The sequence below is a fragment of the Salmo trutta genome, chromosome 3 (genome assembly GCF_901001165.1).
Source record: "Salmo trutta chromosome 3, fSalTru1.1, whole genome shotgun sequence".
NCBI classification, from domain to species: Eukaryota; Metazoa; Chordata; class Actinopteri; order Salmoniformes; family Salmonidae; genus Salmo; species Salmo trutta.
The window spans coordinates 63,431,372-63,457,829 of record NC_042959.1 but is presented as its reverse complement, the minus strand read 5'-3'; the positions used below and the strand labels follow the sequence as shown (position 1 = coordinate 63,457,829).

Below are 26,458 nucleotides of genomic sequence, written 5' to 3'. Positions count from 1 at the left end.
CTTTAAAGATCATAAGCAATTCTATAAGCGAATACCTTGTGACGTTATCAAAATGTTAATAAAGCAATAACAGATATATTGCTCTGACAATGATGAATGTACTTGACTGATTAGAGGCCTTTCATTTATAGATGTGCAACAGACCGAAATGAACACTACAACAGCATTATCAACTGGGTAAATGAACACGACAACAGCATTATCAACTGGTTAAATGAACACGACAACAGCTTTATCAACTGGTTAAATGAACACGACAACAGCTTCATCAACTGGTTAAATGAACACGACAACAGCATTATCAACTGGTTAAATGAACACGACAACAGCATTATCAACTGGTTAAATGAACATTACAACAGCTTTATCAACTGGTTAAATGAACACGACAACAGCTTTATCAACTGGTTAAACGAACACGACAACAGCTATATCAACTGGTTAAACGAACACGACAACAGCATTATCAACTGGTTAAATGAACATTACAACAGAATTATCAACTGGTTAAATGAAAACGACAACAGCTGTATCAACTGGTTAAATGAACATTACAACGGCTTTATCAACTGGTTAAATGACCACTAAATCAGCATCATCAAGTGGTTAAATGAACACGACAACAGCATTATCAAGTGGTTAAATGAACACGACAACAGCTTTATCAACTGGTTAAATGAACACGACAACAGCTTTATCAACTGGTTAAATGACCACTAAATCAGCATTATCAACTGGTTAAATGAACACGACAACAGCATTATCAAGTGGTTAAATGAACACGACAACAGCATTATCAACTTGTTAAATGAACACGACAACAGCTTTATCAACTGGTTAAATGACCACTAAATCAGCATTATCAACTGGTTAAATGACCACTACAACAGCATTATCAAGTGGTTAAATGAACACGACAATGTCGTGGAAATATTCAGTCAATCATATTTCTCAAATACCGGAGCCTGTGAGTTCAAATATACTTTTTTTTACAACATAATAAAAGTCGAGCTGGTTCATGCAATCAACACCTTCCACGCTTGGCACATACTTCTTCTACATTTTTCCTCCTTACGTCACACCCATAGTATCTCCTCTTAATGACTGATATTGGCATTTAGCCACTGTAATCTAATTGCCTCGCACTCATTTTAGTTTGGTTTCTCATTAGGGCATGGATACTGTAGAGCCACACAGATAGTTAAACAATACAGACATGTACTCACCTTAAGACAGTGTCATGACGTTGCCCTCTTTGAGTACAGGGAGCACAGTTGACCCCCTCCCCCTTGCACCATCCCCCTACCTACCTCTCCCTACCCAGGCCCGGTGAAGGCGGTCGTAAATTCCAAAGGAAATGTCCTGCCGCCTGGCCCAGTTGAGACACAGAGGGGTTTCATAAAGAGACCAAGGAAATTCTTCCAACTCACAGAATTGGGGAACCGAACGACATTTATGTTCTGGAGAAGGTATAAAAGATTGGTGAAGAATCCAGCTACGAACTGGTCCGCTTGGTACAATTTTGTGATACTCAGAAGAGACAATATTGCCATATTACCATAATACTGTTTATATAATAGCCTCAGCTATGGGACTTGCATCTCAATGGTTGTATAAAATGTATTAATAAGGATAAAGCTATTTGTAATACGTTGAGATGCTATGTACTGATGTTAATGTGATAGAATGTATTTCTGTTCAAAGCTTAAATCAGTCATCGGCACGCCCCCAGGGACACAGACAGGACCAGGCGTCATGTGACAAGCCTGTTCTATGTTCATGTATAAAACCCCCACCCTGATTTACTTTCTTCAGACCAGCTTACCTCAGAAGAGAGAGCCAAGGTTTGACCATCCAATTCCTCCACTGAAAGTTAACTATACCACGTGGTTAAACTTTTAGACTATCGAGACCGACAGAATAATAACAAGTCTTTGATATTAATTTATAGTCTGCAGCTAGAAATTATATCATTGAACGCGAAGACCGACGAAACATCCATTCTATAACGACATTAATGAATGTCGCTTTGAAAGATCCATTCTAACAGAGAGAGAAAGCGGACAAAACTCTCCAACAGAACAGAACTCTCCAACAAGGATCCCGACACACACTGAGCGTAAATATATATTGATTGCAATATATCCCGAATGAGTGAGCGTTCATGTGTAAAGGATTAGCATATCAATTGTTAATATTAATGAACTCTGTGTGCCTTCTCAGCTGCCCTTTATGACCGTTTGTTTTAACAAGACACCAGCCATGCCTGTTTAGCCCACTAGGGCACATTACTCTAACAATTCTTTGTGACGATAATTACTGTTTGTATGCTTTCTGTGAATTACTTAGTTTAGTAAATAAATGATTTTAAGACAATTGATGTATGGATGACTTAGTAAAGGCTGGATTCGTGCAGATACAATAATTTACGACGTTTGGAATGAGACTGGACGCGAGGTAAAATACACCATTTAAACCAGAAGATAATCGGCCTATACTATAATATAATATATATTGTTATAATATAGGAAAGTTATATTAGGAAAATTATAACTTTGTAATCTGAATATTTTCCTTGGTGCCCCGATCTCATAGTTAATTACAGTTAAACGATAAATCAGTTTAATCGCGTGATAATAATTACAGGGAGTTATTTTGATAAACATGTCTTCAGTTTAATGGTGCCCAAAGACACGACAACTGGTTCATGCATGTAGGACCATGGCACTTTACAGAAATAACCAGACATGTCATCCTGCTAACTCCTCTGAAAGGGACACCCATGTTCTGGAAAAGACCCAAGAGGTGTAACCATAGCAACAGTACATATTAGGCAATAACACAGTTACAGGAATTCCCAGACAGGTGTATGTCTAATGACCCAGTGCACTTATAAAGAGCACTTGTTTTGCTGGCTCCTTCTGTATTAATTAATTGCCACATATGTTCTGGAAAAAACACAATATCTCTATCCTCTGGGGCTTAGTAAGTCCCATACCTTAAAATGTACCCCAGTACAAGTGAGAAGTGAAGCACCTCACCCCCTTCCTTTCTCATTCGTACGGAGGAGGCAGGACCAAACATATCCCCTCTTATAGCTAGAAAGAAGTATAAGATCCCTCCTCAAGCCAATTGTCCTTCAACATAGTGTAAAAGCATATGCATTCATTTCTTAGCCTTGCCAGAGATTTATAGTTATGTATGAGAAAAGAAAAACAACAGAAACATCAAATCTATTAAACTAAACCTCAGAATCCCTTATAACGCCACTCTCAATATGACACCTTGTCACACCCTGACCGTAGAGAGCTTTTTAATTTCTCTATTTGGTTAGGTCAGGGTGTGATTTGGATGGGCATTCTAGATTATGTATTTCTATGTTTGCCTGATATGGTTCCTAATCTTTCGTTGTCTCTAATTGGAGATCATATTTAGGCAGCCTTTTCCCACTGGGTTTTTGTGGGACCTTGTTTGTTTTTTGGTTAGTTGCCTGTGAGCACGCCATTTGCTTCACGTTTCATTTGTGATTTATTGTTTTGTTTGGTGAGTTTTATTTATTAAACTATGTGGAACTCTACGCACGCTGCACCTTGGTCTCCTTCTTATGACGAACATGACACACCTAAACATATGGCCCTCCCTCACAGACACCTCTCTAACCACTATTAGGTCACAAGTGAAAAAACCTGTTAGAGGATTAAGGGCATGTTCCGTAGACTCTTGTGACCTATGTAACTTACATGTCTAAGCAAAGTGAAATTCAGATGGTCTAACATAAATGATCATTCAGCAACTGTTACACTGAGTACATGGTTATATTCTTTTAAACTATATGTATACTCTAAACATATTCATAAGGGGCAGTCCCCTTTTTGCACATGGCACAGACAATTGAGTCAGAATGATGAAAAATGTCCGATTTTCACATCATCTAGTTTGCACCATTTGCAAAAACATCGCAGGTTTAGGTACTATTACTATACCTGTAATGGGCGATTTGCTACATAGCATACAAATGTCCATTCTATGTTTATTTCTGCTGCCCCACTGAGCACACATAAACCAGCCATTTTTAGTTGCATTTCTTCATTTTGGTCAATGTCAGATTCAGGGATAGTTTCTTCATTTTGGCCACCCCAGTTGGTAACAGAAGTCCAGATTTTCTGCATCAACCCACTTTCTTGTGGTGTTGCATTGTCTCCGTTAGTTTACCAGTGCTAGTGGGAGGTGTTTTTACAATTTCTTCTAGGTTTGCCGCTGTGGAGGCCATTCTTCCATTCTTCATTTCCACTGTCTGTTAAGAAGTCGATGGTGTCACGGTCGTCGTATGAATGAGACCAAAGCGCAGCGTGTGTATCGTTCCACATCTTTATTTAACTGTGAAACTATGCAAGACATACAATAAACTAATAAACATAAACAACAAACCGTGATGAAGAGGTGCAACATTCACTAAATCAAAATAATCTCCCACAAACACTAGTGGGAAAAACAACAACTTAAATATGATCCCCAATTAGAGACAACGATGACCCGCTGCCTCTAATTGGGAATCATACGCAAACCCCAACCTAGAAAAAATAACCTAGAACACAACATAGAAAATGTAAACTAGACAAAACCCCAACATAGGAAAAAGAAACTAGAACCAACATAGAAATAAATGAACTATACCAAAATCCCCAGTCACGCCCTGACCTACTCTACCATAGAAAAATACAAGCTCTCTATGGTCAGGACGTAACAGGAAGTTTCCTTCCCATTCTCCTGTCATAGTTTCTCCGTCCCCTTCGACAGAGGCTATAAGTCTCTGAGTTTGAAAGCCTCACGGAAAGAATGCAAAAACCTGAACCAGGTCCAGAGGTTTCACGTCCGGTGATCCCAGGAGACCAGGTCCGAGAGTCCCGGAGGAAGTGGAATGAGCCATGGCAAGAGGGTCCCTACGAAGAGGTTCGAGCAACACCAACAGCCGTCCAGGTGAAAGGAAGCACTATGTGGTACCATCTAAACCACTGTACCAGAGTTCCGGAGGGGATCGGCGAGAGACTATCGAGCCATGAAGAAGCAGAGGACAGGGGTATCTGCCAGAATAGGTATGTCATCAGGAGCAACAGGCATGTCACTCCTCCCAATCCCTGGACTCTCTGGATCTTCAGGCGAGTGCATCTGTTGAATATTGGGAGTTCTGCCGTGATCCTTTTCTCCTTCTGTTTCCTCCAGGCCCCTGCCTGGTGTATCAGCATCCACTCCTTCCATTCCCTCCAGGCTCCTGCCTGGTGTCGTCTGCTTCCTCATGGCTCGATAGTCACTCGCCGATCCCCTCTGGAACTCTGGTACAGTGGTTTAGATGGTACCACATAGTGCTTCCTTTCACCTGGACGGCTGTTGGTGTTGCTAGGACCTCTTCGTAGGGACCCTCTCTTCATGGCTCGTTCCACTTCCTCCGGAACACTCAGACCTTATTCTACTGGCGATCTCTCAGACGAGTTACCAGATCATGAAGATATCACTGTAACCCCTCGCAGAATCCCACACTCCAGTATCCCAATCTGGTGAATTTTGTATTGAAACAATAAAACAAAATGAAATCATCAATACATATACCACAAACCATTCAAAGTAACTGTCATCCCCTAATAACATATTTTCCATTCTATATGCAGAATGAACAAAGTACCTCTGTATATTTCCCCAAAGACCATGACCCCCAGGGAACTGGTGGATATATTGCTGTGTATATGAATTGTGTAAGTGATACCCATTTGTTTTTAAATGCTGTTATGCAACACTAACAGATCATTAAAGAGCCTGTCTTGCAGAGAAAATATTAGCTGTGTGAATCGCCATTCTGGGGGCAGCAGGTAGCCTAGCGGTTAAGAGTGTTGGGCCAGTAACCGAAAGGTCGCTGGTTTGAATCCCCAAGCCGGCAAGGTTGAAACATCTGGTGTTCTGCCCTTAAAGATCAAAAGAAATTCTATAAGCGAATACTTTGTGACGTTATCAAAATGTTAATAAAGCAATAACAGATATAATGCTCTGACAATGATGAATCTTCTTGACTGATTAGAGGCTTTTCATTTACAGATGTGCAACAGACCGAAATGAACACTACAACAGCATTATCAACTGGTTAAATGAACACGACAACAGCATTACCAACTGGTTAAATGAACACGACAACAGCTTTATCAACTGGTTAAATGAACACGACAACAGCTTTATCAACTGGTTAAATGAACACGACAACAGAATTATCAACTTGTTAAATGACCATTACAACAGCATTATCAAGTGATTAAATGAACACGACAATGTCGTGGAAATATTCAGTCAATCATATTTCTCAAATACCGGAGCCTGTCAGTTGAAATATACTTTTTTTTACAACATAATAAAAGCCGAGCTGGTTCATGCAATCAACACCTTCCCCGCTTGGCACATACTTCTTCTACATTTTTCCTACTTACGTCACACCCATAGTATCTCCTCTTAATGACTGATATTGGCATTTAGCCACTGTTATGTAATTGCCTCGCTGTAGAGCCACACCAATAGTTACAAAATACAGACATGTACTCACCTTAAGACAGGTTCATGCATGTAGGACCATAGCAACAGTCCTTGGCACTTTATAGAAATAACCAGACATGTCATCCTGCTAACTCCTCTGAAAGGGACACCCATGTTCTGGAAAAGACCCAAGAGGCGTAACCATAGCAACAGTACATATTAGGCCATAACACAGTTACAGGAATTCCCACACAGGTGTATGTCTAGTGACCCAGTGCACATATAGAGAGCACTCGTTTTGCTGGCTCCTTCTGAAATGATTAATTGCCACATATGTTCTGGAAAAAAAACAATATCTCTATCCTCTGGGGTTTAATAAGTCCCATACCTTAAAATGTACCCCCGTACAAGTGAGAAGGGAAGCACCTCGCCCCCCCCCCCCCCCCCGCCTTTCTCATTCGTACGGAGGAGGCAGGACCAAACATATCCCCTCTTATAGCTAGAAAGAAGTATAAGATCCCTCATCAAGCCAACTGTCCTTCAACATAGTTTAAAAGCATATGCACGCATTTCTTAGCCTTGCCAGAGATTTATAGTTATGTATTAGAAAAGAAAAACAACAGAAACATCAAAACCATTAAACTAAACCTCAGAATCCCTTATAACGTCACTCTCAATATGACACCTTGTCACGCCCTGACCGTAGAGAGATTTTTTATTTCTCTATTTGGTTAGGTCAGGGTGTGATTTGGGTGGGCATTCTAGATTATGTATTTCTATGTTTGCCTGATATGGTTCCTAATCTTTCGTTGTCTCTAATTGGAGATGATATTTAGGCATTTTTTTCCCACTGGGATTTTGTGGGATCTTGTTTGTTTTTTGGTTAATTGCCTGTGAGCACACCATTTGCTTCACGTTTCATTTGTGCTTTATTGTTTTGTTTGGTGAGTTTCATTTATTAAACTATGTGGAACTCTACGCACGCTGCACCTTGGTCTCCTTCTTATGACGAACGTGACACACCTAAACATATGGCCCTCCCTCACAGACACCTCTCTAACCACTATTAGGTCACAAGTGAAAAAACCTGTTAGAGGATTAAGGGCATGTTCTGTAGACTCTTGTGACCTATGTAACTTACATGTCTAAGCATAGTGAAATTCAGAAGGTCTAACATAAATGATCATTCAGCAACTGTTACATTGAGTACATGGTTATATTCTGTTATACTATGTGTATACTCTAAACATATTCATAAGGGGCAGTCCCCCTTTTTGCACGTGGCACAGACAATTGAGTCAGAATGATGAAAATGTCCGAGTTTCACATCATCTAGTTTGCACTATTTGCACAAACCTCAAACATCGCAGGTTTAGGTACTATTGCTATACTTGTCATGGGGGATTTGCTACATAGCATACAAATGTCCATTCTATGTTTATTTCTGCTGCCCCACTGAGCACACATAAACCAGCCATTTTTAGTTGCATTTCTACATTTTGGTCAATGTCAGATTCAGGGGTAGTTTCTTCATTTTGGCCACTCCAGTTGGTAACAGAAGTCCAGATTTTCTGCATCAACCCACTTTCTTGTGGTGTTGCATTGTCTCCGTTAGTGTACCAGTGCTAGTGGAAGGTGTTTTTACAGTTTCTTCTAGGTTTGCCAGTGTCAAGGCCATTCTTCCGTTCTTCATTTCCACTGTCTGTTAAGAAGTCAAAGGTGTCACGGTCGTCGTATGAATGAGACCAAAGCGCAGCGTGTGTATCGTTCCACATCTTTATTTAACTGTGAAACTATGCAAGACATACAATAAACTAATAAACATAAACAACAAACCGTGATGAAGAGGTGCAACATTCACTAACTCAAAATAATCTCCCACAAACACTAGTGGGAAAAACAACAACAACTTAAATATGAGGACAGGAACATAGTCAATTTCAAGCACTTATCAAGAGAACATCCCTGGTCATCCCTACTGTCTCTGATCTGGCAGACTGACTAAACACAAATGATTCATTTGTAAATTATGTCTGAGTGTTGTAGTGTGCCCCTGGCTATCCGTAAATAAAATAAAATCATGCCGGCTTGTTTGCTTTATATGAGGAATTTGAAATGATTTATTCTTTTACTTTTGATACTTAAGTATATTTTAGCAATTATATTTACTTTTGATACTTAAGTATATTTAAAACCAAATACTTTTAGACTTTAACTCAAGTAGTATTTTACCGGGTGACTTTCACTTTTATTTGAGTCATTATTTTCTATTTAGGTACTATATCTTTACGTTTACTCAAGTATGACAATTAGGTACTTTATACACCACTGCAGCTAGGTCTTTCGAGGTCATTGATATTAAACCTGCCAAAATACATATGGTAGTGGTTCCCAAGTTATTTGCTCTCTGAGGCTGTTGGCGTTTCCTTGTGACCCACGCAAAACCACAAATAAAACCAATATATTTGGGGTCTGCAACCCAAGCAGAGTTAGCGGTGATTAACCATTGGGTCACGAGTTCCAAACCACAATTTTGGAAACAAGTCAATGTCAAATACTCCCATGGTTTTACTGTAGTATGTTCAGCCTCTTTACCAAGGAATGTGCATGACTGAGGCAGTATTATAGTATGTCATGTTTCACTGTCACTGAACCAAAACAAAGACCCTCAGGTTGATCCATGAGATAAGATATGGTCATATGGTCATAACCACTGCTTGATGTGCCCATCTCTATGCAACATTCATGTGTGGTGGTGGATATACATTTGTTAGCCTTGTGACTGGCATTGCCTGACAATGTTCAGTACAAGAGAAAGGATGCAGGGTTATTATAGTGCCAGCAGAGGGCATCATTCAACTTCTTGACAGATCAGGGCAGTGACTGGTCAGGGAGAAGGTAGTTGTGATGCAATATTCCTCAATGGAAATGTATGGTGGAGATGAGAGTAGTGATATTTCCCACACTTTTGGTTGATCTTGTATAAGGGGTTTGTGCCATATGTGAATTGTGCTGTTATGTATTCATTGTCGAATCCAAATGCCACAAGTTCCCTATGGGAAAAGTTAAGTAGGATATTCTGTTTTATTCTACTCTATTCTATTCAATAGTCAAGTGAATAATATCTAAATGTCTGTACTCAAAAAAATTAATTGTAAATAAGTAGCCTACAATTGATCAAGATCAATCTTTTTTTTGTCGACAATACAAACAGATAACCTAAAACAAAAGAAGAATTTAATTTTCAGGATTACTGTGGTCCTTATGGAGGTTTACCCTGATCCATTTTCAAAAGGCATATATTTGACAGCGTGACATATTTGAGTCAAAATTGTAATGATTAGAAATGTACAAAATGGTGCATTCCTGAATGAAATCCTATACATAACTAGTTTTACTGGAGTAAATCTAATCCCTGTTGATTTATATTTGGCAAATTCACTATGGACCTATTTTCTACTTTGACGCAGCACGTGCTGACTCATAAACCCGGTATTAAGGGCGTTATACCTATGATGGTTTTGCTTTGGGCCACTATATCTGCGCTCATATCTGGCAGCATCTGGAGTAAGCGTGTTTCTCAAGTTTCTCAAGTAATCGAACTTCACGCAAATTGCCAGAGTAGAGAGAGAGAGAGAGTAGGAGACAGAGACGAAGGAGCATTTCAAGAGTGGAGTAATTTGGCACCAAAGGCAGGTAAGGCTATACATTTTTAATGGAAATATGTTTTATTTATTGTTTTACCATGAGAAATACATTTTCGTTTTGCGGTACATTGTCTCCGTCACAAAGAAACAAGGTAACATCTTGATAACATCTTTTGAAGATTGATGTGTCAAATAAAAACAATTACATATATTTTTTTTTCATGATAACGCTTTTGTGGTAGGATGTCTTTGGTATTTATAGTTATCTGGAACTTACTTGACATAATGATGCCCAACAATTTTTTTCTATCTTAAAATAAGCAACCCTAAAGGTTAAAATCAAAATCAAATACATTTTGTAGACCCCATATTGTTGACATAATAATACTTGAAATAATGATTGGCCTTTTTCAATCAATTCACTTAATTCAATAAATGAAATCTAATCTTTAATTTAGCCTATTTGTTCGTGTTTCAATGTATTTATCTTCAATGTTCATCTTCATTGATTGACACAGGTATCTAAAGGGGGAAAAAATGGAACTGAAACCATTACTAAGGCGGATGGGCTCGATAGTCCGTGCCATCCTAACATTCCTCTTTGCCCTGGTGGTGCTGGGGGTGATGGTGTGGGCCTACGTCCAGGGCTTCCAGCTGGCCACCTCCCCGTACGGCATCATCTCGTTTGGCTTTTATGGTGTCCTGCTGGGGCTCCACATCCTGGTCCAGAGCTTTTTTGCCTTCGTGGAGCACCGCCGCATGAGGGCCCGAAGCAAGGCCTGCACATTCACCAAGACCATCGGTTTAACTATCTCAGCCTACCAGGAGGACCCAGAATACCTGCGCGAGTGCCTCAACTCCATTCGGGCCCTCAAGTACCCTCCAGAGCTGCTGCGGGTCATCATGGTGGTGGATGGGAACTCAGGGGACGACCTCTACATGCTGGAGATGTTCAGGGAGGTGTTTGCTGACCGGGACCCTGGCTGTTACGTGTGGAGGAATAACTACCACACATGGGACCCCACCCAGACCCAGGATGCTAGTTATGGGCTGGGAGAGGACCCCCAGAGGAGGGAGGTGGAGGATCTGATCAACAGCAGGAGGTGTGTGTGCATCATGCAGAAGTGGGGTGGAAAGAGGGAGGTGATGTACACAGCGTTCAAGGCACTGGGACTGTCGGTGGACTACATACAGGTGAGGAGTTTACTTACATCTCTTTGTATGGCTCTTGAGATTAGGGAAATACTGTATTTAATCTCGCTCTCTCTCTCTCCTCCAGGTGTGTGACTCTGACACCAAGCTAGACCCCTTGGCTACGGTGGAGCTGTGTAAGGTGCTGGAGAGCAACCAGAAGTACGGGGCGGTGGGAGGAGACGTGATGATCCTCAACCTCAAGGAGTCCTACATCAGCTTCATGAGCAGCCTGCGCTACTGGATGGCGTTCAACATCGAGAGGTCCTGCCAGTCCTTCTTCAACTGTGTCTCCTGCATCAGCGGCCCCCTGGGTAAGGAAATTACACATTCCTGTGACCGCGATAAACATGAGTCATAACCTTGCTTCTCTTCTTTATGTTACTGGTAGTCATGTAATATTACTATGTTATTTGTATTCATTAACATAACTAGTGATACAATTTGAATGTACATGCATGTGAACTGCAGTGCTATAACATAGATTTGGTTTCATCCTCAGGTCTGTACAGGAATGACCTCCTCCAGCAGTTTTTAGAGTCCTGGTACAACCAGAAGTTCCTGGGGACTCACTGCACATTTGGGGATGACAGACATCTCACCAACCGCATGCTCAGCATGGGCTATGCCACCAAGTGAGTATACATTTCTTCACAAATACTCCTCATACACAAATAAACTGAAGCACAACACTTTACTGGAGATAAGATGACATTAGACTCATTCATCATCATCCATCCTCTGCTCTCAGATACACGGCCCGTTCCAAGTGCTACACGGAGACGCCAGGCCAGTTTCTCCGGTGGCTCAACCAGCAGACGCGCTGGACCAAGTCTTACTTCCGCGAGTGGCTCTACAACGCCATGTGGTGGCACAAGCACCACCTGTGGATGACCTACGAGTCCATCGTCTCTGGTGTCTTCCCCTTCTTCGTCACGGCCACCATCATCCAGCTGTTCTGGACAAGAACCCTGTGGGACATCCTCTGGGTCCTCTGCTGCATCCAGCTCATCGGCCTGATCAAGGCGGCCTATGCCTGCATCCTGCGCCGCGACCTGGTCATGGTGTTCATGTCCCTCTACTCTGCCCTCTACATGACCAGCTTGCTGCCCGCCAAGTACTTTGCCATTATCACCATGAACAAGAGCAGCTGGGGCACGTCGGGCCGCCGCAAGATGGTTGGGAACTACATCCCCCTGCTGCCTCTGTCAGTGTGGGCGGCCATCTTGCTGGGCGGGTCCTGCTACACCATCTACAAGGAGAGCCAAAAGGACTGGTCCATGCCGGCTAAGGTACTAGAGACCAGGTTTCTGATCTACGGCTGTGTGGCGTACGTCTGCTACTGGTTCCTCATGATCTTCCTCTACTGGGTGTGGTTCCGCAGGCTGTTTAGGAAACGCTCCCAAAGTTATGACGTTAGCGTATAGGGACAGTTTTCTATACAAGGGAAAAAAGACTGGATATTTAGTATTTATTTAGTGTTTTGTACATCAAAGATGTTTCATTTATTTATTTAATATTGTGCTACAGTAACTGTGAACAGATAACCTTTATACAGCTGCTAAATCAACTGAACCGTAGAATATATAAATGGATATAATGTACTGTATATGAGAACAATTACCTAGACTCTGGGAAGCTTCATCAAGAATAGTGTCAAAGATGAGAATATATTGTTGATAACTACAGTTTGCCGTGCTACTGAAGATGGAGAAAGGAGTTGTTAGTTGTTAAGTGAGTGAATATTTGACATTCAGTTGTCTTTACAAATACTTTATAACTGAAACTGTATACAGAAGCAGTATAGTATACCTCCCAGGAGTCCTCTCAGCAGTTGATGATAAGACTAGTAATCTATTCTAGATGGCCCTTGTTTTGCTGTTGCTTATTTCTACTGACTGCCTAACGAACGAAGTGTTACATTTATTTAATATAAGGATTTGTAATCTCTCTTGAGCACAACATGATTGAACCGTTATTAGATCACGCTGTACATGACTTGATATGTGCCTTACACAACAAAATACCATATCAGACATAGTAGCTTTTCTTTGTTTTGAAATATACTTCTCTCAATAATGCACTGGAAATTGGACTGGAATTTAATAACATTTTTTTTTTTAAACATTACCTTGGAAGAAAACTAGCAAAATGTCTTGTGGTTCTAAGTGAAAATATTTTTTTCTGTGTAAATAATAGTGACAGACTCCATAGGAAGACAATTAGACAATCATACATGTGACATCCACTCCCAGGGATGCGTTGTGAAGCCCTGTGAGATAGACGGACAATGGTTCTGCTGTCATGTTGAGTATAAACATGAGAGATTCACCTGGCTCGATTTGAACTGAACTGACTGAGCATGTCTGTATAAATTCTTTATGCACATTTTTCATTGTATGGGATTATTTCCTTTTTCATATTATTTTGCAAATGTGAATGAATGTATCTATGTATGTTAAAAATGAAGTATTTTATGAAAAGCATGGAGTACAGTAGCCTACTGTTGATTTGTTGAGGAGGGATTGTTTGGCTACCACACCCATCTCTCAATTATCCTATCAATCTAGGATGTTGAAATTGGTGTCTTAATGGTTGCTTCATCTGCCTCCACCGTCAATGCTAAATATACCCCTGATTTCCCTGACAGTTGATAGTTGACAGTTGATAGGTAAGGTAACCATTGTGGTCAGAAGGGAAGAAAAATACAGTCATTCCAATGATTTTTATAAGCCATAATATACCATTTATTCCTTTGCTTTAGCCCCTAATACTGGCCCCTAGCTTGCAATGGAACGTCTGCATGATGTACTATGTACTGATGTACTGATTTCCATTGTGCAACACATGATAATCTGAGAAATGAGAGGTTCTGTTAGAGACATCTATCATCAGGAGGGTCATCGTTGCTCATCAAGAGGTATAATTACTGATGTAGAGTCAACATTTCTGACCTCTCAGGGCAGTTAGTGGGCCAGTTGCTTTGCATTGGTTTCATTTGACTGGTGGAAGGAGGAGAGTCTTTTTTGCTGTTTTTGTACCATACAAACTTTTTATGACAGGTCTGGGTGGGTGGAAGTTCTAAAAGAGTCTGAAAACTGCAATAGACAGTTAATTATTGTATATATGAATTGTGTAAGTGATACCCATTTGTTTTTAGCACCGTTATGTAACACTAACAGAGCATTAAAGAGTCTGTCTTGCAGAGAAAATATTAGCTGTGTGAATCGCCATTCTGGGGGAAGCAGATAGCCTAGCGGTTAAGAGTGTTGGGCCAGTAACAGAAAGGTCGCTGGTTTGAATCCCCCAGCCGGCAAGGTTGAAACATCTGGTGTTCTGCCCTTGAGCAAGGCAGTTAACCCCCAACAGCAACTGGTGACGTGGACGTCAATTAAGGAAGTCCAGGGCACCTCTCTGATTTAGAGGGTTTGGGTTAAATGTGGAAGACAAATTTCGGTTGAATAGATTCAGTTGTGCATCTGACTAGGTATCCCCGTTGCCAATCATGATAAACTGAACAAACTTATCAGAGCTAACTTTAAAGATCATAAGCAATTCTATAAGCGAATACCTTGTGACGTTATCAAAATGTTAATAAAGCAATAACAGATATATTGCTCTGACAATGATGAATGTACTTGACTGATTAGAGGCCTTTCATTTATAGATGTGCAACAGACCGAAATGAACACTACAACAGCATTATCAACTGGTTAAATGAACACGACAACAGCATTATCAACTGGTTAAATGAACACGACAACAGCTTTATCAACTGGTTAAATGAACACGACAACAGCATTATCAACTGGTTAAATGAACACGACAACAGCATTATCAACTGGTTAAATGAACATTACAACAGCTTTATCAACTGGTTAAATGAACACGACAACAGCTTTATCAACTGGTTAAACGAACACGACAACAGCTTTATCAACTGGTTAAATGAACACGACAACAGCATTATCAACTGGTTAAATGAACATTACAACAGAATTATCAACTGGTTAAATGAAAACGACAACAGAATTATCAACTGGTTAAATGAACATTACAACGGCTTTATCAACTGGTTAAATGACCACTAAATCAGCATTATCAAGTGGTTAAATGAACACGACAACAGCATTATCAAGTGGTTAAATGAACACGACAACAGCTTTATCAACTGGTTAAATGAACACGACAACAGCTTTATCAACTGGTTAAATGACCACTAAATCAGCATTATCAACTGGTTAAATGAACACGACAACAGCATTATCAAGTGGTTAAATGAACACGACAACAGCTTTATCAACTGGTTAAATGAACACGACAACAGCTTTATCAACTGGTTAAATGAACATTACAACAGCTTTATCAACTGGTTAAATGAACACGACAACAGCTTTATCAACTGGTTAAACGAACACGACAACAGCTTTATCAACTGGTTAAATGAACACGACAACAGCATTATCAACTGGTTAAATGAACATTACAACAGAATTATCAACTGGTTAAATGAAAACGACAACAGCTTTATCAACTGGTTAAATGAACATTACAACGGCTTTATCAACTGGTTAAATGACCACTAAATCAGCATTATCAAGTGGTTAAATGAACACGACAACAGCATTATCAAGTGGTTAAATGAACACGACAACAGCTTTATCAACTGGTTAAATGAACACGACAACAGCTTTATCAACTGGTTAAATGACCACTAAATCAGCATTATCAACTGGTTAAATGAACAAAACAACAGCATTATCAAGTGGTTAAATGAACACGACAACAGCTTTATCAACTGGTTAAATGAACACGACAACAGCTTTATCAACTGGTTAAATGACCACTAAATCAGCATTATCAACTTGTTAAATGACCACTACAACAGCATTATCAAGTGGTTAAATGAACACGACAATGTCGTGGAAATATTCAGTCAATCATATTTCTCAAATACCGGAGCCTGTGAGTTCAAATATACTTTTTTTTACAACATTATAAAAGTCGAGCTGGTTCATGCAATCAACACCTTCCACGCTTGGCACATACTTCTTCTACATTTTTCCGAACCGAACGACATTTATGTTCTAGAGAAGGTATAAAGATTGGTGAAGAATCCAGCTACGAACTGGTCCGCTTGGTACAATTTTGTGATACTCAGAAGAGACAATATTGCCATATTACCATAATACTGTTTATATAATAGCCTCAGCTATGGGACTTGCATCTCAATGGTTGTATAAAATGTATTAATAAGGATAAAGCTATTTGTAATACGTTGAGATGCTATGTACTGATGTTAATGTGATAGAATGTATTTCTGTTCAAAGCTTAAATCAGTCATCGGCACGCCCCCAGGGACACAGACAGGACCAGGCGTCATGTGACAAGCCTGTTCTATGTTCATGTATAAAACCCCCACCCTGATTTACTTTCTTCAGACCAGCTTACCTCAGAAGAGAGAGCCAAGGTTTGACCATCCAATTCCTCTACTGAAAGTTAACTATACCACGTGGTTAAACTTTTAGACTATCGAGACCGACAGAATAATAACAAGTCTTTGATATTAATTTATAGTCTGCAGCTAGAAATTATATCATTGAACGCGAAGACCGACGAAACATCCATTCTATAACGACATTAATGAATGTCGCTTTGAAAGAAATATTCTAACAGAGAGAGAACGCAGACAAAACTCTCCAACAGAACAGAACTCTCCAACAAGGATCCCGACACACACTGAGCGTAAATATATATTGATTGCAATATATCCCGAATGAGTGAGCGTTCATGTGTAAAGGATTAGCATATCAATTGTTAATATTAATGAACTCTGTGTGCCTTCTCAGCTGCCCTTTATGACCGTTTGTTTTAACAAGACACCAGCCATGCCTGTTTAGCCCACTAGGGCACATTACTCTAACAATTCTTTGTGACGATAATTACTGTTTGTATGCTTTCTGTGAATTACTTAGTTTAGTAAATAAATGATTTTAAGACAATTGATGTATTGATGACTTAGTAAAGGCTGGATTCGTGCAGATACAATAATTTACGACGTTTGGAATGAGACTGGACGCGAGGTAAAATACACCATTTAAACCAGAAGATAATCGGCCTATACTATAATATAATATATATTGTTATAATATAGGAAAGTTATATTAGGAAAATTATAACTTTGTAATCTGAATATTTTCCTTGGTGCCCCGATCTCCTAGTTAATTACAGTTAAACGATTAATCAGTTTAATCGCGTGATAATAATTACAGGGAGTTATTTTGATAAACATGTCTTCAGTTTAATGGTGCCCAAAGACACGACAACAGGTTCATGCATGTAGGACCATGGCACTTTACAGAAATAACCAGACATGTCATCCTGCTAACTCCTCTGAAAGGGACACCCATGTTCTGGAAAAGACCCAAGAGGCGTAACCATAGCAACAGTACATATTAGGCAATAACACAGTTACAGGAATTCCCAGACAGGTGTATGTCTAATGACCCAGTGCACTTATAAAGAGCACTTGTTTTGCTGGCTCCTTCTGTATTAATTAATTGCCACATATGTTCTGGAAAAAACACAATATCTCTATCCTCTGGGGCTTAATAAGTCCCATACCTTAAAATGTACCCCAGTACAAGTGAGAAGTGAAGCACCTCACCCCCCTTCCTTTCTCATTTGTACGGAGGAGGCAGGACCAAACATATCCCCTCTTATAGCTAGAAAGAAGTATAAGATCCCTCATCAAGCCAATTGTCCTTCAACATAGTGTAAAAGCATATGCACGCATTTCTTAGCCTTGCCAGAGATTTATAGTTGTGTATTAGAAAAGAAAAACAACAGAAACATCAAATCTATTAAACTAAACCTCAGAATCCCTTATAACGTCACTCTCAATATGACACCTTGTCACGCCCTGACCGTAGAGAGATTTTTTATTTCTCTATTTGGTTAGGTCAGGGTGTGATTTGGATGGGCATTCTAGATTATGTTTTTCTATGTTTGCCTGATATGGTTCCTAATCTTTCGTTGTCTCTAATTGGAGATCATATTTAGGCACTTTTTTCTCACTGGGATCTTGTTTGTTTTTTGGTTAATTGCCTGTGAGCACACCATTTGCTTCACGTTTCATTTGTGCTTTATTGTTTTGTTTGGTGAGTTTCATTTATTAAACTATGTGGAACTCTACGTACGCTGCACCTTGGTCTCCTTCTTATGACGAACGTGACACACCTAAACATATGGCCCTCCCTTACAGACACCTCTCTAACCACTATTAGGTCACAAGTGAAAAAACCTGTTAGAGGATTAAGGGCATGTTCCGTAGACTCTTGTGACCTATGCAACTTACATGTCTAAGCAAAGTGAAATTCAGAAGGTCTAACATAAATGATCATTCAGCAACTGTTACATTGAGTACATGGTTATATTCTGTTATACTATGTGTATACTCTAAACATATTCATAAGGGGCAGTCCCCCTTTTTGCACGTGGCACAGACAATTGAGTCAGAATGATGAAAATGTCCGAGTTTCACATCATCTAGTTTGCACTATTTGCACAAACCTCAAACATCGCAGGTTTAGGTACTATTGCTATACTTGTCATGGGGGATTTGCTACATAGCATACAAATGTCCATTCTATGTTTATTTCTGCTGCCCCACTGAGCACACATAAACCAGCCATTTTTAGTTGCATTTCTACATTTTGGTCAATGTCAGATTCAGGGGTAGTTTCTTCATTTTGGCCACTCCAGTTGGTAACAGAAGTCCAGATTTTCTGCATCAACCCACTTTCTTGTGGTGTTGCATTGTCTCCGTTAGTGTACCAGTGCTAGTGGAAGGTGTTTTTACAGTTTCTTCTAGGTTTGCCAGTGTCAAGGCCATTCTTCCGTTCTTCATTTCCACTGTCTGTTAAGAAGTCAAAGGTGTCACGGTCGTCGTATGAATGAGACCAAAGCGCAGCGTGTGTATCGTTCCACATCTTTATTTAACTGTGAAACTATGCAAGACATACAATAAACTAATAAACATAAACAACAAACCGTGATGAAGAGGTGCAACATTCACTAACTCAAAATAATCTCCCACAAACACTAGTGGGAAAAACAACAACTTAAATATGAGGACAGGAACATAGTCAATTTCAAGCACTTATCAAGAGAACATCCCTGGTCATCCCTACTGTCTCTGATCTGGCAGACTGACTAAACACAAATGCTTCAGTTTGTAAATTATGTCTGAGTGTTGAAGTGTGCCCCTGGCTATCCGTAAATAAAATAAACTCATGCCGGCTTGTTTGCTTTATATGAGGAATTTGAAATGATTTATTCTTTTACTTTTGATACTTAAGTTTATTTTAGCAATTATATTTACTTTTGATACTTAAGTATATTTAAAACCAAATACTTTTAGACTTTAACTCAAGTAGTATTTTACCGGGTGACTTTCACTTTTATTTGAGTCATTATTTTCTATTAAGGTACTATATCTTTACGTTTACTCAAGTATGACAATTAGGTACTTTATACACCACTGCAGCTAGGTCTTTCGAGGTCATTGATATTAAACCTGCCAAAATACATATGGTAGTGGTTCCCAAGTTATTTGCTCTCTGAGGCTGTTGGCGTTTCCTTGTGACCCACGCAAAACCACAAATAAAACCAATATATTTGGGGTCTGCAACCCAAGCAGAGTTAGCGGTGATTAACCATTGGGTCACGAGTTCCAAACCACAATTTTGGAAACAAGTCAATGTCAAATACTCCCATGGTTTTACTGTAGTATGTTCAGCCTCTTTACCAAGGAATGTGCATGACTGAGGCAGTATTATAGTATGTCATGTTTCACTGTCACTGAACCAAAACAAAGACCCTCAGGTTGATCCATGAGATAAGATATGGTCATATGGTCATAACCACTGCTTGATGTGCCCATCTCTATGCAACATTCATGTGTGGTGGTGGATATACATTTGTTAGCCTTGTGACTGGCATTGCCTGACAATGTTCAGTACAAGAGAAAGGATGCAGGGTTATTATAGTGCCAGCAGAGGGCATCATTCAACTTCTTGACAGATCAGGGCAGTGACTGGTCAGGGAGAAGGTAGTTGTGATGCAATATTCCTCAATGGAAATGTATGGTGGAGATGAGAGTAGTGATATTTCCCACACTTTTGGTTGATCTTGTATAAGGGGTTTGTGCCATATGTGAATTGTGCTGTTATGTATTCATTGTCGAATCCAAATGCCACAAGTTCCCTATGGGAAAAGTTAAGTAGGATATTCTGTTTTATTCTACTCTATTCTATTCAATAGTCAAGTGAATAATATCTAAATGTCTGTACTCAAAAAAATTAATTGTAAATAAGTAGCCTACAATTGATCAAGATCAATCTTTTTTTTGTCGACAATACAAACAGATAACCTAAAACAAAAGAAGAATTTAATTTTCAGGATTACTGTGGTCCTTATGGAGGTTTACCCTGATCCATTTTCAAAAGGCATATATTTGACAGCGTGACATATTTGAGTCAAAATTGTAATGATTAGAAATGTACAAAATGGTGCATTCCTGAATGAAATCCTATACATAACTAGTTTTACTGGAGTAAATCTAATCCCTGTTGATTTATATTTGGCAAATTCACTATGGACCTATTTTCTACTTTGACGCAGCACGTGCTGACTCATAAACCCGGTATTAAGGGCGTTATACCTATGATGGTTTTGCTTTGGGCCACTATATCTGCGCTCATATCTGGCAGCATCTGGAGTAAGCGTGTTTCTCAAGTTTATCAAGTAATCGAACTTCACGCAAATTGCCAGAGTAGAGAGAGAGAGAGAGTAGGAGACAGAGACGAAGGAGCATTTCAAGAGTGGAGTAATTTGGCACCAAAGGCAGGTAAGGCTATACATTTTTAATGGAAATATGTTTTATTTATTGTTTTACCATGAGAAATACATTTTCGTTTTGCGGTACATTGTCTCCGTCACAAAGAAACAAGGTAACATCTTGATAACATCTTTTGAAGATTGATGTGTCAAATAAAAACAATTACATATATATTTTTTTTCATGATAACGCTTTTGTGGTAGGATGTCTTTGGTATTTATAGTTATCTGGAACTTACTTGACATAATGATGCCCAACAATTTTTTTCTATCTTAAAATAAGCAACCCTAAAGGTTAAAATCAAAATCAAATACATTTTGTAGACCCCATATTGTTGACATAATAATACTTGAAATAATGATTGGCCTTTTTCAATCAATTCACTTAATTCAATAAATGAAATCTAATCTTTAATTTAGCCTATTTGTTCGTGTTTCAATGTATTTATCTTCAATGTTCATCTTCATTGATTGACACAGGTATCTAAAGGGGGAAAAAATGGAACTGAAACCATTACTAAGGCGGATGGGCTCGATAGTCCGTGCCATCCTAACATTCCTCTTTGCCCTGGTGGTGCTGGGGGTGATGGTGTGGGCCTACGTCCAGGGCTTCCAGCTGGCCACCTCCCCGTACGGCATCATCTCGTTTGGCTTTTATGGTGTCCTGCTGGGGCTCCACATCCTGGTCCAGAGCTTTTTTGCCTTCGTGGAGCACCGCCGCATGAGGGCCCGAAGCAAGGCCTGCACATTCACCAAGACCATCGGTTTAACTATCTCAGCCTACCAGGAGGACCCAGAATACCTGCGCGAGTGCCTCAACTCCATTCGGGCCCTCAAGTACCCTCCAGAGCTGCTGCGGGTCATCATGGTGGTGGATGGGAACTCAGGGGACGACCTCTACATGCTGGAGATGTTCAGGGAGGTGTTTGCTGACCGGGACCCTGGCTGTTACGTGTGGAGGAATAACTACCACACATGGGACCCCACCCAGACCCAGGATGCTAGTTATGGGCTGGGAGAGGACCCCCAGAGGAGGGAGGTGGAGGATCTGATCAACAGCAGGAGGTGTGTGTGCATCATGCAGAAGTGGGGTGGAAAGAGGGAGGTGATGTACACAGCGTTCAAGGCACTGGGACTGTCGGTGGACTACATACAGGTGAGGAGTTTACTTACATCTCTTTGTATGGCTCTTGAGATTAGGGAAATACTGTATTTAATCTCGCTCTCTCTCTCTCCTCCAGGTGTGTGACTCTGACACCAAGCTAGACCCCTTGGCTACGGTGGAGCTGTGTAAGGTGCTGGAGAGCAACCAGAAGTACGGGGCGGTGGGAGGAGACGTGATGATCCTCAACCTCAAGGAGTCCTACATCAGCTTCATGAGCAGCCTGCGCTACTGGATGGCGTTCAACATCGAGAGGTCCTGCCAGTCCTTCTTCAACTGTGTCTCCTGCATCAGCGGCCCCCTGGGTAAGGAAATTACACATTCCTGTGACCGCGATAAACATGAGTCATAACCTTGCTTCTCTTCTTTATGTTACTGGTAGTCATGTAATATTACTATGTTATTTGTATTCATTAACATAACTAGTGATACAATTTGAATGTACATGCATGTGAACTGCAGTGCTATAACATAGATTTGGTTTCATCCTCAGGTCTGTACAGGAATGACCTCCTCCAGCAGTTTTTAGAGTCCTGGTACAACCAGAAGTTCCTGGGGACTCACTGCACATTTGGGGATGACAGACATCTCACCAACCGCATGCTCAGCATGGGCTATGCCACCAAGTGAGTATACATTTCTTCACAAATACTCCTCATACACAAATAAACTGAAGCACAACACTTTACTGGAGATAAGATGACATTAGACTCATTCATCATCATCCATCCTCTGCTCTCAGATACACGGCCCGTTCCAAGTGCTACACGGAGACGCCAGGCCAGTTTCTCCGGTGGCTCAACCAGCAGACGCGCTGGACCAAGTCTTACTTCCGCGAGTGGCTCTACAACGCCATGTGGTGGCACAAGCACCACCTGTGGATGACCTACGAGTCCATCGTCTCTGGTGTCTTCCCCTTCTTCGTCACGGCCACCATCATCCAGCTGTTCTGGACAAGAACCCTGTGGGACATCCTCTGGGTCCTCTGCTGCATCCAGCTCATCGGCCTGATCAAGGCGGCCTATGCCTGCATCCTGCGCCGCGACCTGGTCATGGTGTTCATGTCCCTCTACTCTGCCCTCTACATGACCAGCTTGCTGCCCGCCAAGTACTTTGCCATTATCACCATGAACAAGAGCAGCTGGGGCACGTCGGGCCGCCGCAAGATGGTTGGGAACTACATCCCCCTGCTGCCTCTGTCAGTGTGGGCGGCCATCTTGCTGGGCGGGTCCTGCTACACCATCTACAAGGAGAGCCAAAAGGACTGGTCCATGCCGGCTAAGGTACTAGAGACCAGGTTTCTGATCTACGGCTGTGTGGCGTACGTCTGCTACTGGTTCCTCATGATCTTCCTCTACTGGGTGTGGTTCCGCAGGCTGTTTAGGAAACGCTCCCAAAGTTATGACGTTAGCGTATAGGGACAGTTTTCTATACAAGGGAAAAAAGACTGGATATTTAGTATTTATTTAGTGTTTTGTACATCAAAGATGTTTCATTTATTTATTTAATATTGTGCTACAGTAACTGTGAACAGATAACCTTTATACAGCTGCTAAATCAACTGAACCGTAGAATATATAAATGGATATAATGTACTGTATATGAGAACAATTACCTAGACTCTGGGAAGCTTCATCAAGAATAGTGTCAAAGATGAGAATATATTGTTGATAACTACAGTTTGCCGTGCTACTGAAGATGGAGAAAGGAGTTGTTAGTTGTTAAGTGAGTGAATATTTGACATTCAGTTGTCTTTACAAATACTTTATAACTGAAACTGTATACAGAAGCAGTATAGTATACCTCCCAGGAGTCCTCTCAGCAGTTGATGATAAGACTAGTAATCTATTCTAGATGGCCCTTGTTTTGCTGTTGCTTATTTCTACTGACTGCCTAACGAACGAAGTGTTACATTTATTTAATATAAGGATTTGTAATCTCTCTTGAGCACAACATGATTGAACCGTTATTAGATCACGCTGTACATGACTTGATATGTGCCTTACACAACAAAATACCATATCAGACATAGTAGCTTTTCTTTGTTTTGAAATATACTTCTCTCAATAATGCACTGGAAATTGGACTGGAATTTAATAACATTTTTTTTTTTAAACATTACCTTGGAAGAAAACTAGCAAAATGTCTTGTGGTTCTAAGTGAAAATATTTTTTTCTGTGTAAATAATAGTGACAGACTCCATAGGAAGACAATTAGACAATCATACATGTGACATCCACTCCCAGGGATGCGTTGTGAAGCCCTGTGAGATAGACGGACAATGGTTCTGCTGTCATGTTGAGTATAAACATGAGAGATTCACCTGGCTCGATTTGAACTGAACTGACTGAGCATGTCTGTATAAATTCTTTATGCACATTTTTCATTGTATGGGATTATTTCCTTTTTCATATTATTTTGCAAATGTGAATGAATGTATCTATGTATGTTAAAAATGAAGTATTTTATGAAAAGCATGGAGTACAGTAGCCTACTGTTGATTTGTTGAGGAGGGATTGTTTGGCTACCACACCCATCTCTCAATTATCCTATCAATCTAGGATGTTGAAATTGGTGTCTTAATGGTTGCTTCATCTGCCTCCACCGTCAATGCTAAATATACCCCTGATTTCCCTGACAGTTGATAGTTGACAGTTGATAGGTAAGGTAACCATTGTGGTCAGAAGGGAAGAAAAATACAGTCATTCCAATGATTTTTATAAGCCATAATATACCATTTATTCCTTTGCTTTAGCCCCTAATACTGGCCCCTAGCTTGCAATGGAACGTCTGCATGATGTACTATGTACTGATGTACTGATTTCCATTGTGCAACACATGATAATCTGAGAAATGAGAGGTTCTGTTAGAGACATCTATCATCAGGAGGGTCATCGTTGCTCATCAAGAGGTATAATTACTGATGTAGAGTCAACATTTCTGACCTCTCAGGGCAGTTAGTGGGCCAGTTGCTTTGCATTGGTTTCATTTGACTGGTGGAAGGAGGAGAGTCTTTTTTGCTGTTTTTGTACCATACAAACTTTTTATGACAGGTCTGGGTGGGTGGAAGTTCTAAAAGAGTCTGAAAACTGCAATAGACAGTTAATTATTGTATATATGAATTGTGTAAGTGATACCCATTTGTTTTTAGCACCGTTATGTAACACTAACAGAGCATTAAAGAGTCTGTCTTGCAGAGAAAATATTAGCTGTGTGAATCGCCATTCTGGGGGAAGCAGATAGCCTAGCGGTTAAGAGTGTTGGGCCAGTAACAGAAAGGTCGCTGGTTTGAATCCCCCAGCCGGCAAGGTTGAAACATCTGGTGTTCTGCCCTTGAGCAAGGCAGTTAACCCCCAACAGCAACTGGTGACGTGGACGTCAATTAAGGAAGTCCAGGGCACCTCTCTGATTTAGAGGGTTTGGGTTAAATGTGGAAGACAAATTTCGGTTGAATAGATTCAGTTGTGCATCTGACTAGGTATCCCCGTTGCCAATCATGATAAACTGAACAAACTTATCAGAGCTAACTTTAAAGATCATAAGCAATTCTATAAGCGAATACCTTGTGACGTTATCAAAATGTTAATAAAGCAATAACAGATATATTGCTCTGACAATGATGAATGTACTTGACTGATTAGAGGCCTTTCATTTATAGATGTGCAACAGACCGAAATGAACACTACAACAGCATTATCAACTGGTTAAATGAACACGACAACAGCATTATCAACTGGTTAAATGAACACGACAACAGCTTTATCAACTGGTTAAATGAACACGACAACAGCATTATCAACTGGTTAAATGAACACGACAACAGCATTATCAACTGGTTAAATGAACATTACAACAGCTTTATCAACTGGTTAAATGAACACGACAACAGCTTTATCAACTGGTTAAACGAACACGACAACAGCTTTATCAACTGGTTAAATGAACACGACAACAGCATTATCAACTGGTTAAATGAACATTACAACAGAATTATCAACTGGTTAAATGAAAACGACAACAGAATTATCAACTGGTTAAATGAACATTA

At 40.2% G+C, this 26,458-nt stretch overlaps 2 protein-coding genes across 5 annotated transcripts; both read left to right on the top strand.

Moving 5' to 3' along the window:
- Nucleotides 1–9,922: 9,922 nt before the first annotated feature.
- Nucleotides 9,923–14,560, top strand: LOC115164265 (hyaluronan synthase 1-like). 3 transcript variants are annotated; one of them, XM_029716579.1, is made up of 5 exons: nt 9,932–10,202; nt 10,676–11,351; nt 11,437–11,662; nt 11,851–11,983; nt 12,100–14,560. In XM_029716579.1, exons 2-5 carry the CDS (start codon nt 10,695–10,697, stop codon nt 12,773–12,775), a joined length of 1,692 nt encoding a protein of 563 aa, XP_029572439.1. In that variant the 5' UTR covers nt 9,932–10,202; nt 10,676–10,694; the 3' UTR covers nt 12,776–14,560. The 3 variants fall into 3 exon arrangements, with proteins under 3 accessions (XP_029572447.1, XP_029572439.1, XP_029572431.1); XM_029716571.1 differs by having other exon boundaries at nt 9,932–10,206; XM_029716587.1 differs by lacking the exon at nt 12,100–14,560 and having other exon boundaries at nt 9,923–10,206; nt 11,851–11,987.
- Nucleotides 14,561–21,009: 6,449 nt separating this feature from the next.
- On the top strand, nt 21,010–25,613 carry LOC115164254 (hyaluronan synthase 1-like). 2 transcript variants are annotated; one of them, XM_029716556.1, is made up of 5 exons: nt 21,010–21,254; nt 21,729–22,404; nt 22,490–22,715; nt 22,904–23,036; nt 23,153–25,613. In XM_029716556.1, exons 2-5 carry the CDS (start codon nt 21,748–21,750, stop codon nt 23,826–23,828), a joined length of 1,692 nt encoding a protein of 563 aa, XP_029572416.1. In that variant the 5' UTR covers nt 21,010–21,254; nt 21,729–21,747; the 3' UTR covers nt 23,829–25,613. The 2 variants fall into 2 exon arrangements, with proteins under 2 accessions (XP_029572416.1, XP_029572407.1); XM_029716547.1 differs by having other exon boundaries at nt 21,010–21,258.
- The last annotated feature ends 845 nt before the right edge of the window (nt 25,614–26,458 follow it).